General features: G+C 38.9%; 2 protein-coding genes across 2 annotated transcripts; both read left to right on the top strand.

Moving 5' to 3' along the window:
- Positions 1 to 321: 321 nt before the first annotated feature.
- Positions 322 to 3,727, top strand: LOC310915565 (fatty acid-binding protein, adipocyte). The gene is made up of 4 exons (XM_083872531.1): positions 322 to 529; positions 1,723 to 1,895; positions 2,118 to 2,219; positions 3,494 to 3,727. The coding sequence occupies exons 1-4, from the start codon at positions 457 to 459 to the stop codon at positions 3,542 to 3,544; spliced, it is 399 nt and encodes a 132-aa protein (XP_083728657.1). The 5' UTR covers positions 322 to 456; the 3' UTR covers positions 3,545 to 3,727.
- A 6,130-nt stretch (positions 3,728 to 9,857) lies between these two features.
- On the top strand, positions 9,858 to 13,951 carry LOC310915571 (myelin P2 protein-like). Its single transcript, XM_083872545.1, has 4 exons — positions 9,858 to 9,997; positions 11,547 to 11,719; positions 11,990 to 12,091; positions 13,717 to 13,951. The coding sequence occupies exons 1-4, from the start codon at positions 9,925 to 9,927 to the stop codon at positions 13,765 to 13,767; spliced, it is 399 nt and encodes a 132-aa protein (XP_083728671.1). The 5' UTR covers positions 9,858 to 9,924; the 3' UTR covers positions 13,768 to 13,951.
- Positions 13,952 to 14,199: the final 248 nt, after the last annotated feature.

Raw genomic sequence — 14,199 nt, 5'->3', positions numbered from 1 at the left:
GCAATTATCCCAATTAGCTTTTTGGATCTGAAAGTCTAGGAACTGAGCTGTGTCCATTTGATATAGTGGACTAAAATGAAAGAGTAGGGGAGAGAACATTAATTTTTGTGGGTTAAGCTTGAGCCTACCTTTTTATTCTGAAAGGTAATTTGCTTTAATTATTTGCCTTTAAGGTAGAGTGTTCTTGAATAACAAAAATAATTAAATAAAAACAAGGCAGTGATCTTTGTGCTAGTAAGGCATATGAATAATAGCACTATGACCCACTGGCAGAGGAGGGGTAGGGGAGGAAGAAAAACTCTGGTCACAGGGACTCCCTCTTCATTGGTCATCCCAGAGCATCATGTGGCCACAGCTCCTTTTTAAAGATAAGTACTCTTCTCCTGGAGCTCATTATACCCTCCTGTCCTGCATTTCTGTTTGAACCTGTGGAAGACAACCTTCTAGCCTGACAAAATGTGCGACCAGTTTGTGGGCACCTGGAAGCTCCTTTCTAGTGAAAACTTTGAGGACTATATGAAAGAACTGGGTGAGAAATGTTATTTCAACTTCTTGTATCTGGAACAGGGAAGGAATGCCAATTTTGAACTTTACTTGCTTTTTCTGGCTGTGCTGTTTATCAAGGGGGGGTTCATTTGCTATTTTGATCAGATAGTCCTTAACTGGAGAATTAATCTGTTTCAATAAATGGTATTAAATTCCTATAAAGCAGAAAAACTGTGATTGATGGGAAGGATTTCAGGTAAGCCAAGTCTATGCATGCCTTATTAGTAGTGTTATAAATGGAAGTAAAACACATCACTGCATTATTTTGTGTGAATTAGCTTTTATCCTTGGACATGCAAATCAGTGTGATGCTAGAAAGCAGCAAATTTCCTTATGTCTCTGAACAACACACTTAAACAACATTAAAATGCTACTGGATTAGGACACCAGTTAGTTGCCATGGTTATTATACTGAATGAAACTCTGTAGCTGCCTGCAGTGAATATTAATTGACAATTGCATAGATTCGTGCAGATACTTGCAAGATTTGGTGTCTAACACTTTTCTCTAAAGGTGTAGACTTCTCACTTATAATTAAAATTGGGATTTAAAAGGTTTCAACATTCCGTTAGTGTAGAGGAAGCAGGGGGTGACTTGCAGTGATACAATTAGTACATGCTAAAAAGCTGGGGGGATTATTTGCAGTTTGGGGTAAAATACTTACTGTGACTTATCCTGACAGCTTCCAATGAGTGAGACTCTTGCACTCTTAATCTTTACTCCAGATTTTACTCAGGATATAAACATTGCCAGCTATTTCTTAATCATTTCCTTATATTCAACTTACCCACTTGTAAATAGAAAAAGCTTGCTTTTTTTTCCTTGTTTGTTTGTTTTGTTGCTTTTGTGGCTCAGATACTGACATATATTCCTGCTTATTTACATTTAGATACAATTAGCATACAAGTTAGAGTACTGGCTACGAAAGTTCTTCTGGACAGCTCTATGTGTAAATATCTCGCATTCATATAATCTCAGTCTTCAAAATATTGCTTTTACTATGTTGACAATGACAGGATAGAGAATTTCCTTACATCCACCCACCCAGCTTGGTCTATAGCCCTATAACACTGTGAAAGCAATAGGGGAGAAAGCACTGAGGGTTTTTTTTCCAACTTATAAGACAAAAAGATTGAGAAAAGATAAAAATTTCATAATATCTTATCTTATTTATAGGTGTGGGGTTTGCTACCAGGAAGATGGCTGGTGTGGCCAAGCCTAATGTAACTATCAGCATCAATGGTGATGTGATAACCATCAAAACAGAAAGTACCTTCAAAAATACAGAGGTCTCTTTCAAGCTGGGTGAAGAGTTTGATGAGACCACAGCAGATGACAGAAAAACAAAGGTGAGTCCTCAAATGGCATTTTGCAAATACATCTCTCAAAACTGATGGGCAGAGTTGTGATTTTGACATCCAGTGCAGAAATGCTGCCTCTGCAGGTAAGACTCTTATGTGCTTAGTGCTTAGTGCTTGTGCTTAGTGCTGTTTGGACCTGGAAGAGTCTTCTTCTGAGACCAGAGTACCTTGATGAAACAGCCACATTTTGTATTTTTTTTACTTTGGTAGAATGTCATTACCCTAGACAACGGTGTGCTGAAGCAGGTGCAGAAGTGGGACGGAAAAGAGACTATCATAAAGAGAAAAGTGGTGGATGGGAATCTGGTGGTGGTAAGTTAATTTTTGTTACTTCATCGCTGAATTCAGTGTTCAGAATTCATGTTTAGCTGCTGTATGACTTTGGATTCAAACACAGGGAGAGAAAGGGCTCTGTGCACTTGGTGAGAAGTCTCTCTGATTGAGTCTAGAGTGTAGGTTAAAACTGAAAAGCTGTTAAACTTATGGAATGGTATGGATGTGGCTGTTCTGCATAGCAAGACATGATTGAGAAAATGTAGGAAGACAAACCCAACATCCCTACAAGGGAAACCTATAAATATCAGAATCTCTAAATTCTGGACAATACAGCATTAGCAAAAGCCCACATTAAATACATCCAAACTAGGCTGATGCAGAATACTCCTGTTCATCTTCAGCAGAGGCTTAGAACCATCTGTGGGAATCCTGCTATGCATCACCAACAACTGTGTAAATAAGATGATGTTAGAGCAGGGAAACGTGTCCAGGCTCTGTTGGTTGGTTTTATCTGGTCAGAGACTATTGTGCTTGACTTGGTGCCAGTAAGGCCCACCTACAGTCTGGGGCTTCCCAGCTCTGCTCTACAGTTTTAGAAAACATACTTTGAAGAATCTGGGACACGACTAAATCTATGTTCATAAAAGGCAGCTGAGATTCCTACATGTTGAAAAACCGTACACATATACAAAATTCCTGAAGAATTCTGCCCTCCCCTAGGGAAAAATAACGTGTCCATAAATTCAATATTTAAATGTCTTTGGATAGAGACCAGAGAAGAAATAGAAATCATTTTTAATAACAACTTATTAAGAAAACTTGAACAAAACAGAGTTTGATCTAACTGAAAAATAGATGAGGACAGAGCCTAACATGCAGAGGCTGACACTAGCAGCTGCAAGTCTGAAAGCTCTCTGTGTGTGCATGTGTTGTGCTCACGTGTGTGAAGAAGACAAGCCACAGCTGCAAAAGGTGAAGGAAAAAAACGGTTAGTGCCCAACTCCAAGGTTCAGTCAGCCTCCACAGAAGTCCTAGGAGCCTTCTTTAGAGATTTTTAAGAAAAGATTAGAAATCTCCTGGGGGTTGTAGTAGAGCAGTTCTTGAAAAATTAATTCAGTCCTGTACTTGTTTTCCAGTCTTCTGTTGCTGAAGCTCTCAAAACTGAGTTCCACTCTTTTAGCAATTGTCTTTAGAGGCAGAGAATGAAAATTTTTCTTGAACTGGTTCCTGATAGATAAGTAAATCTCTACCTTCTGACAAACAAACATTTAGTAAGAGTTAAAAGCTTATTGAATTATCTTTTTTTCCAGGAATGCACCATGAATAATGTTTCCTGCAAAAGAACTTATGAAAAAGCATGAAGAAGCCACCTTCACACAGGACTAATGCTTAAAGCTGGAATAAAACAACTTAACCAAAGGAGAAAAGCCCCACAAATCTGTTTTAAAGAGAACTGCACTTTTTTTCTCATATATCCCAAAGCAGTTACACACATTAAGTCTAATTTGTTGTGCCTATTCAATAAAATGTTCTGCTTTCTACAATGTGTGCTTATGCTGGAGTTTGTCAGAAAGGGGCTTGGGGGCAATGCAGTGTGGGAAGGGGTGCTGTGCAGGGAAGCACAGTGTGAGAGCCAGTACCACACCCAGCCATGTCACCTGCAGAAAGAGCACCCAAGGCTGTCCAGTGAGTGGCACTTGTGTCACAATGGCAGATGGACACCTGAACACACCAACATCATCTGGTGAGTGCTGCATGTGGGCTACCCCCTGTAGGGAGTCTGTGTGCAGCCAGGAGAATAACAGGGCTGCTCTTCTCAGCTTCAAGAAGAGGTGGTTTTTCCTGGGGCAGGGAAGAAAATGATCTGTGGATGCCCAGTTTTGGCTTCCAAACATGAGCAGGGTAGCAGGCACCTCCTCTGTGCACAAATGCAGACGATTTTAAACCCAGTGACCATTTGAAGCAGCTTGATCTTGTTCTTTTCCCCCTCAGGTGTGATATTATAGCAGTTAGAGTTTTCACCTGTGATTATTTTGTCAATGTGCCTATCTTGAACATCTCCTTTTGTCCTAGATAGGCTAAAAGTCTTGAATTAAGAATCATAGTTTAAAAAAATACTCAGATTTACTAAAAGCCTGTACAAGTTTGCTAGTGGTACAACCTACCTACATGCATTTTCTATTTGCTCATTAGGCTTGATAAGTCTTGGGAACATGAGCCTTTCTAGATACACAGCCCTTTGGACACCATGGTTTTCAACTTTACTTATTTTTGAACTGCTACCTTCTACTGCCCATAGGCCTGGTCTCCTGTTTCAAAACTTTACATCTACAGATCCCATGTTTTCTACACCTGGGAGGGCTTAAATTGAGGACCAAAAAAAAAAAAAATCAAATTGAGATTTCTAGGGAAAATCTAGACAATAGGTATAAAAATGTGTGCCTTAAGCACTAAATGGGGAAATTACTGTATCTCAGGCAGTTAACATCTGTGAACCAAATTCCACATACTCCTGACATTCCTGAAGTCAGCTGTCAGAGGTGATGGTGCTGAGTCTCTACTGCTAGCAGCAGAGACCTCTCGTACACTTGAACTTTCCTCTGCATAACTCAGATTGTTCCCAAGTTTTTGCACTATTTATACAACTGGATAGGGAAATAGAAGGACTTTTACATTGTACATGAGCTGAGGAGTCATTTAAAAATTATGCCAAAGACTATCAATAAATTCTGTAGAAAATGTTGAAATAACCATGAACAAACAACTCCCGTGTTTTAACCTTGGCTTCATTGGCTTGTGTAATCTCACCAATTTAGAGAACAGCAGTTGCATATGGGATGGAAGAATGCTTCAGCCTACTCTATATGTACAGTACTAAATCTACTTAGCACTTAACAAAACCAAAATTATTTATGACAGTTAGGCTACAACTACAGTTTAGCAGTAGAAAATCTACACAAGAGTGATGGTTGTAAGAAGTAGAAACATTGACTTAAATAAAGTACATATAGACATTAAATATCAGCCCATAGTATTCTATCATACACAGATTTGGAAATACTCTCTCAGAGGTAAAATTTCAAATATTCTGATATTCATATAGCAGATTTTATTTTCCAGAAATCTTACATTCTGAATGCAGTCAGCAGTTAGAATTGTGACATTCACAGCCTATTTCAGCAAAGGGTAATTTCTTCTAAAAGCATCACCATTTATTTTGGTACCTAGTGAATGATTTTGAACTTTGTGAGTGAGTCAAGATACTTAAAACTTAAAGTTTTTAAAATTTCAATAAAGTTACATTCTGTCTATAAACCTGAACAGGAACAGCATCATAAGGAAATATTAGTGATGCTTTTCTTAGAATATGAACATATTTGGAATTTATACTTAAAAAAGACAAAATTTATTGAATGAAAACGGTGGCAGTCTAGTGACTGCTTGAATAAATGGAGATGATTCCTCTCTGTCAAGAAAAGGTGTGTGCTCTCAGACCCAGAGGCAGGTGAGAGTACACATTTCTAAGAGCTAAAGTCAGATCAGTGTCTTGTCCTTACCTGCAGAGCAGCACAGGTCTCCCTCTCTCTTCTGTCATGCTGAACCATAGACCAAAAGTCAGTAAACACCCCAGAGCCCTCCTTTCTGCCAAAGAAGAATCTTATTAAACCCCTACAAACCCATGGGCAGCACACCTATCACAGCAGGCTCCTTGGATGCTGACAGGAGAAGATCTCTGCCCCTCACCATATCCACTCACTACTCCTTTACAGGTTTCTTGGATGACCAAAGGGAAAGGCAACTCACACCTACAGATTTTTGGCAGTTCAGCAGAAGGATGAGCAAAGGCTTATTCTGAGCGTTGACCTATCAGTTGTTTTTCCCTTTTTCTTTTAACTGTTTATTTCCACTGGAAAGAACTTGAAGGACTTTTGTGTCCTGGCCAGTCAAGCCCCGTGTGTGCAGTGCAGTCTGGACTTGCTCCCCCAGCCCAGTTGTCCTGGACTAGTCTTGTAGGATGTTCCAGCTAAGGGGACAAGAAGCTATTTGCAGCCTCCAATGTAGCTATTGGGGAAAAGGAGGCTGTTGGCCCAATGTTCAGGGTTGATCCTTCAGCTTCATAGAGTCAATGCTAAAGCATCCTTCAGTGTCCTCACAGCAAGTTCCTCTTTGACCTCTGTTCTCCCCTTCTATTTCTGTTTACTTCATTGCTCTCCTGGGGATCTATTTAAGCTTTTTTGGCCCTGAGTTTGCCCAGATCATGTTTTCTTTAAAGAACTTCACATAAATTTATTTTCTGTATTTCTTTAAATAGTGTCTTTATTTCTAATACTTTGAATTTTTAGTTCTCCATTTCTATCAAGTTTTACCTTTATCGCTTGTGCTTCTTCACAATCTCCAAGTTCAATGATTTCAAATCCTGTTTTACATCAACCATAAACAAGAAAAGGGCATCAAGGCTTTCCCTTATCTACTCACAATCCTTGGCAATTTTTTCCCCTTTAAACTTGAAGAAAAGATTGCTTTCCACAATTATTTCTACTGAGATATAATTCCCTACTCTTGTCCTTTCTAAACTCTAAGTCCTTTAAATGAAAGTACTGATTTTTCTTAGTGACAAAGAGATAGATGGTAGCAATGTCAACATTGTTTGAGACTGCTTAAGACTGGGGTTTTGTCTGAATAAATAATTCTCTGTTACTTTTGTTCTAAAGGTTACTGGTACTGCAGTGTAGCTGTTCTATTCTGACTAATTTGCTCTTTTTGAATTTCTTTGGGCTTGATTTTACAACATCCCAATCATCTTTTATTTCCCAAAGGGACCAGCCTTGTCTTGTTAAAGTTCCTTTATGTGGATAAGACAATTAAATAAAAGAACAAAGAATGCTTGAGGAGCAACAGTAGGACATTTTCATATTATTTCTTGAGCAATATTGGATAGTTTGATTTAGAAGTAATTTTCTTATTTCCAGAGATGGGATAAAAGAGCTTGCTATTCTTTATACAAAACGTGATATTATGCATCTCTGCTTTAGAAGAGTTTCGAAGACTGTAATTTACTTACTTATTACAGATACAGCATCTGCTTCCTACTGTGGGGGAGAAAGAGTTCTTTTCCTTGTTTATATTTTCAATCACTCCAGACTTTTGCTCTCTGTACTAAACTGTCATTAGTTCTGTCCAACAAGGGAAATTCTGTTCAGCTTCCCCTGCTGATGTAATGATTGTGGGCTTTAAAAACATTTTGCATATGCCACCAAAATATGTGAATGAAGACATATTTCCCACAACCACCACATAAACCAAAGACTACAGCAATTTAATTCCTCAGACTCTATTGTTTACCTGTTCCAGTATGTTCCCTTTCTTCCTTATGACAGCTTTCAAATCAGGACCCAGACCTCAACCTCCTTGCACACCACCATTTCCAGCTCATTCTTTCAACTCTGAACACAAGAAATTTGGTCTCACAGCCTATAATCCCAGTGTCTCTGCCCTTAAAATGTAGATCTGAAGTCTTTATAGGTTGTCATAACCTGGAAACTAGAGCCACACAAAAAGGGTAAACAGGTAACTATTGTCCACCTAAGTTGGAAAGAAGACTAATCTTTGCATGTACCAAGCAAAATTTTCTCCAGAATGATGGTTTAGGAATGGGAAGGATAGAATTAGATCTGATAGGGTCTTGCACTAAATAGTTTCAGATAGTTTGAGGTGTCTTGAATTATAACATTTTAAATTCCTGCCTGTCACATACACACGTGGTTTATGGAATTGTTCTTTGTGTCTGTTTTTTACTAACTGTTAGACAGTAGTTCTAAATGTGGACTTAAAAAAACAGTTTTAAATGCTGAAAACTCTAATCTTTCAATATTTCAAATTTGGCTTGGAAAAAAATGTTCTGGGGTCCTAGTGTACATAAAGCTGAATATGAACCAAGCACATGCATTGGAGGAAAGGGTGAGTGGTATCCTGGGCTGCATTAGGAAAGCTGGAGGTTGAAGGACATTATCCTTCCTCTCTAGGCAGCATTGATCAGGCCACAGCTGGAATGCTGGGTCCAGTTCAGGGCTCCCCACTATAAGCAATACACAGATCCAAGGAGATCATGGCATCTCTTCATATTCAGGAAACCTGAGGAAATCTCACAATAGTAAGACACATTTGAATGCAATGCCTTATATGATTGTGCTGGCTTAAATCTTCCCTTTACCTTATGACAGAACAAGTATCAATGTGCAGAAAGACAAAAAGAAAACAGAATATGTCCCCCTCTCAAGTAAGCAAAGCTTCTTGCCTCTCACAAAGTGACTTTGAACTAAGAATAAGCACTTTAATGACTCAACCTCTTTTCATGCCATCCACCTGTCAAGCAAAAGAGTTGATCGACACTGATGCACTGATCTTCTGAATATGTCCAGTTGTAAAAAGGAACCAGCTAATATTGTCTGATTCTTCTTTTTGTGATCCTATCTGGGATATGTGCAGGGAAGAATCCACAGCTTGGATTATTTCTCTGGTGCAAAGGGAGAAAACAGAACAGAATAATTCAGTTCTGCCTTTAAATGATAAAAAATACAGACCCTTTCCAGGATGGATCACAAAGGTGAAAAAAAACCAACGAACCACTTCATACATCATCTTCTTGACAGTTCCTTCATACTTTGATTTATCTGACTACCACAAAGGTGACAATAGTGGTAACACTCTACAGCTTCCTGAGGAGAGGAAGTGGAGGGGAAGGTACTGATCTCTTCTGCCTGGTATCCAGGGATGGGATGTGTGGAATGGTTCAAAGCTGTGGCAAGGGGCATTCAGATTTGTCATTAGGAAGCACTTATTTAGTGAGAGAGTGATCATACACTGAAACAGGCTTCCTAGAGAGGTGGTCAAAGCCCCAGGCTTGTCAGTATTTAAGAGGCATTTGGACAACGGCTTGACAATATGCTGCAACTTTTGGTCAGCCCTGGATTGGTCAGGGAGTTGGATGAGATGGTTGTTATAGACTTATGTTCTCTATGGTGGTAGCAGGAGAAGAGCACTGGGAGCGTCACCCTGAATTTTCTTGGTTTTGAGTCTTTGAATCTTCACAGCATGATTCTCATGCGGCTTCATGTAAACTATATGTATTTTTAGAATTTATAAATGTGTTTACATAGTTCTCCTCTGGGAGGATGAACTTGATTGATGGTAATGGCGACCAACGAAGTTCATGAGGTGTTAACCTTTTTAGCCAATCTTTGGCTTTTGTACAAAATGTATATAAGTTGATGGAATCAAAAAATAAAGAGAAGTTTTCCTTAATTGACCTGCTGCTGCCTGCTGTCCTCTGTGTGTCCCGAAATAGCGGACACACTGGGAGGACATTGGGAGCTGGGTTTTGTAGGGAGGCAGTGCTCCTGTACTTGTCCCTGTGTTGCTGACACCCCACTGCCGTGAGCCCTAACTGCTCAGAGGGTGCAGTGGTAGCGGCCCATCCCCAATTCCTGGCACATTCAGTGGAGGAAGCCAAGGCAGCGTCACCCAGAGCCTTGGTACTGGCACGGCTGCCTTGGACAAGGTGCACATTGTTCACCCTGGTACTGCCTCCCCTATTGGCCAACCCCGACTTCCACAGGGACTGGACCTCTTTAAAGGGAGACCACTACATCTCAGTTGGGCACACAGTCTCTCCGACTGCCACCAAGAGCTGTTGTGGCCACTGCCTCTCTCTGCAGGACCAGCGCCTCACAAAGCCTGTGCGATGTGTAACCGATTTGTAGGAACCTGGAAACTCATCTCCAGTGAAAATTTTGATGACTATATGAAAGAATTAGGTGAGAAATATTGTGGGTTTGTTTTGTTTTGTTTTGTTTTGTTTTTTTAGTTTGTTTAAGTTTCATTTGGGAAGGTTCTGCTCATGGATGGTGCCTTATTTCTGGCCAAAAACCCCAAAAACAAACCCACTTAATTACTTTTCTAACTCTTCTAACATAATTTAATTTCTTTTCTTTAGCATCTAAATTGAAAAAGGTAGGTGATGAATTACTATTGTAAATTTACTTCCATCTAACTGATATGAACTGCTCTAATATGTTTTTCTGTCACTAGAGTAATCTATGGAGATACAGATTTTTTTATGTTTCCTCTTGATTCCACTACTAAACTTGTGACTTATGATAATTTACAATATATAATGGAGCTGATGTCTCATGACACTGTAGTTTCAGACATCTAAGTACTATGAATGAATCTATCTGTTTCTGAAGAATGCCAGGAATGTAACAAATTAAACATTGTTTTTCATTTTAATGCTGGCTTCATTCTTGTATGCCAAGTGCACAGTCAGCCGGTGTATTGCTTTTGCTATATAAATGATTCACTGATTCCCTCTATTTGAAATGTTAGACTGAATAACAAAAGAATTGTAGTTAATTAATTAGCCAGGGTGAATGTGGGAGGAAAGTCCAGCTGCAGTTATTTTTCTGAACACCTGAATGTAATCGCTTAATATGGAATAATTCCTGCAAGTAGTTTTATACTTTGCAGATAAGTTTATACCCTTTTTTACAGATCTTTTCATCAGAGCATGGCATAGCATTAACAAAGGCACTAACTGCAACTATCTCTTTTCTGCTTTTATGGAGCAGCGATACATTGCCAGTGGCTTCATTCCTACTTGCCCCAAGCCTCACAGCCTGTAGACAATGAACTGGATTGGAAAGGACCAGGCAATACAAAAGGCTTTTGGTATGGGATTTTCCTGGAAGCTCTTTGCAGCTTGCAGCCCTTACACCTCAACATTTTTTATATTTCATACTTGTACTTTTCACCAAGGTTTAGATGCAAGGATCCTTAAGGGATGTTAATAACAACTTAGGAGTTACCCAGTCTTCAGTATGTTTTAACAAACAAATATCAGCATATTGGCAATTCAGTGTCCAGTTTCTTTCTTGCAACTATTAACAAAGGTACAAATTCTCAGATTTTTCAAGGATTTTTTTTAAAAGTATTTTTATAAATTTTTGTGAGAACCAGATCCTTTTTCTGAATTTTTCTACTTAATCTATCTATATTGAATTAATGCAGATTTGTAAGCAACCATATTTCCTCTTAGCTAAATGTGCACAGCTCTATAATTGTGTATATCTTTGCTTCCTGCTGAAGGTGCACTCTTATCAGATGAGGCTGTCTCAGCCCCTGAATGCTGAGATTCCCATTCCCACCTCTCAGTGGTGTCTCATTTAAAGAATTAGTGTTTCATTTCAATCAGGCATTGAAGTATTCAAGAACAAAGTCTTCCTTATTCTTCCACTGAAGAATCATTAAAAGATACTGAGTTTCTTGCTTCTAGAATGTAATGATTGTTTTGTTTCTGATTTCTAGGAGTGGGCTTAGCTACCCGGAAACTAGGTGGCCTGGCAAGGCCTGATGTGATCATCAGTATGAAAGGGGACATAGTGACCATCAGAACAGAAAGCACGTTCAAAAATACAACCATCTCTTTCAAACTGGGCCAGCAGTTTGATGAAACAACAGCAGATGACCGGAAAGTCAAGGTAAGCAAGAGGGCTGATGATCTCTTAGTGGTCTGAACATCTCCTAGAAGATTTCTCCTAGGGGAAATTTTACCTACTCCCTTAGCGCACCTTGAGTTTTCAAAACTATTAAAATAAAACACTGAAAGAATAAACACCATGGTGCTGAATATAATATTACTGAGCATGTCATTATTCCAGAGCGCATATCTTGCTGAATGTAAACTGAATGGCTACTCTAATCTGCAAAGCTCAGCCTGCAGTTTGAAAGTCTTCTCTTGGAATTTGCAGAGTGTTATAACCTTGGAGAAAGGGTCATTGGTGCAAGTGCAGAAGTGGAATGGCAAAGAGACCATGATAAAAAGAAGACTTGTTGATGGGAAGATGGTGGTGGTAAGTTCACACACCTCGTACACTGCTAAAGGTCAGAAGGATACAGCCTTCAGTACTTTTCTATACAAACAGAATTTTTAGAATTTTTAATTTTGGCTCACTCTTTGAATAATGAGACAAATTAAAGGTGAGAAAAAGGGAACCAAGCTTAGAAAACAGCTGGATGGAAATAAATATTATTGCATACAGCAACTTGTCTTTAAAGCAACTATATTGATAGAGCTGCCATAAATTGACAGCATACTTACTGCTCTCACCATTATTGTTCTTAAAAGGAGTAAGGTTTAAAAATAACAGAAACCTGTGAAAAGGAAACAAAAGTTTACAAGCAGTTTACAATTGTTTGCTGTTCCTCAAACAATTATTTCCTTTCCCTATCTTTCCTTTTCCCTATCTTGGAGATAAAACATTTTAGGGATTCTGGTTGTAAGGGTCTCTATTAAAATTAAGATTTCACTTTGTTCATTAAAGTTTTTAGATATTGGAGTCAAACTAATTTTGGCAACTTGTTTGAAGTCAACAGGATTACAATTTTATGTGTTAGCTTGTTCTGACTATCTTTTGTTATAAGTTCTTATACATAGAATCATAGAATGGTTTGGGTTGAAAAGAACCTTAGAGATCATCTAGTTCCAACCCACTGTCATGAGCAAGGACACCTTCCACTAGACCAGGTTAACCAATGCCCCATCCAGTCTGGCCTTGAACATTTCCAGGGATGGAGCATCCACAACGTCTCTGGGCTATCTGTTCAGTGCCTCACTACCATCACAGTAAAGAATTTCTTCCTAATATCTAACCAAAACCTCCCCTTTCTTGGTTTAAAGCCATTGCCCTTTGTCCCACCACTACACATCCCTGTAAACAGTCCACTCCAGCTCTCTTAAAACCACCCTTTATGTAGGAAGGTTGATTTGTTTTTGCATCTCTTCATGGCTCCATTTCTGTGTAAGATTTTCTAATAATTAAACCCTCTTCATAAAGCAGAGAGGTAAGGTGCCTCTTCTCTCAGCATCCTGCTATCTGCCCCTTGCCTCATTCAAGGTCGTGGAGGACTCCTCATCTTCTGCAGACCAAGGAAGTATTTTTTAACATCCTGTTGCCTTTGTCGCATGCATCCTGTGGCTGTGAGTCATCAGCAACCACTGAAGGCCACTGGGGTGAGAGGGTCAAGAGAAATATTTTGCGACTCAGAAGAGCAAAGTTTTTTAGGCCAGAAGCCTGACCTTTGACATACCCAGGCTACTTCTGCTTCTATACTAAAAATTCCTTACTACTTTGAAAGTGTGAAATTGTTGGTGGGCCACGATATAAAGACTAGGTGGGGCTAATATTTCTGACAAGCCAGCAATAATACCAAGGAAAGTAAATTTGTTTGTGGAAGATGAGCCTAATTTTGAAATATTTTTGTCCTTAAATGCCACTTAATGAAGTTTAAAGCTGTAAAAATAGAAACATCTCTATTTGCAATATAAAAATAGCTTTGCTGTTTGCTCTAAAAGTTCTGCAAGTATGTATAGATGTAAAATGTGGCATCTGGATTTTCATTGACTTCAGAGGTTACTGCACTACACACAACTTCTGTCAGCAAAGTTTTTATATTAATATTTTCCTTTATACCTTAGGAATATGCCATGAAAGGGATTGTCTGCACTAGAGTTTATGAAAGAGTGTGAAGAAGTTCCCTCTCTGCACCGAACTGGAACTGGCTCTAAAACTTCGGCTTAGTTCAGTGACCAAAGCCTCATGCTCTGTGCTTCTTTATTTTATTTCCTTTTATTGGGGAAATGACTGCACTATAATTTGATATTTCAGAGCCATAGTGTAACTAATCCAAAATATTGTGGTGTATAAAAATATTTATCCAATAAAAACTTCTCAACACAGAAAATAGTGTTTGGCTCCGCATGAATGATTTACATGTACTTTCTTGACTAGTGCTGTCTTTTGTGCTGATAGTGTCTGTACAAAAGGTCAGACTATTTCTGAGTAAAATGGTAAAAGATAAGTCATCCCTATCTGAGAGAGGGCTTACACTGCTTCTTTGGTATGTGCAAAAAAATATGATTTTATGGACTCAATATTGTTTTCCTGCAAAAGATTTTATT

The sequence above is a fragment of the Zosterops lateralis genome (genome assembly GCF_965231275.1).
Source record: "Zosterops lateralis genome assembly, chromosome: 1".
Classification (NCBI taxonomy): domain Eukaryota; kingdom Metazoa; phylum Chordata; class Aves; order Passeriformes; family Zosteropidae; genus Zosterops; species Zosterops lateralis.
This window is presented reverse-complemented; position numbering and strand designations above follow the sequence as displayed.

What these genes read in the sequence shown, in the direction of transcription:
- LOC310915571 (XM_083872545.1), top strand. Translation starts at nt 9,925, where the DNA reads ATGTGTAACCGATTTGTAGGAACCTGGAAACTCATCTCCAGTGAAAAT. An exon ending in CAGATGACCGGAAAGTCAAG is followed by an intron (nt 11,720 to 11,989) that starts GTAAGCAAGAGG and finishes TGGAATTTGCAG; the next exon opens with AGTGTTATAACCTTGGAGAA. An exon ending in TTGATGGGAAGATGGTGGTG is followed by an intron (nt 12,092 to 13,716) that starts GTAAGTTCACAC and finishes TTTATACCTTAG; the next exon opens with GAATATGCCATGAAAGGGAT.
- LOC310915565 (XM_083872531.1), top strand. Translation starts at nt 457, where the DNA reads ATGTGCGACCAGTTTGTGGGCACCTGGAAGCTCCTTTCTAGTGAAAAC. An exon ending in GGACTATATGAAAGAACTGG is followed by an intron (nt 530 to 1,722) that starts GTGAGAAATGTT and finishes TCTTATTTATAG; the next exon opens with GTGTGGGGTTTGCTACCAGG. An exon ending in TGGATGGGAATCTGGTGGTG is followed by an intron (nt 2,220 to 3,493) that starts GTAAGTTAATTT and finishes CTTTTTTTCCAG; the next exon opens with GAATGCACCATGAATAATGT.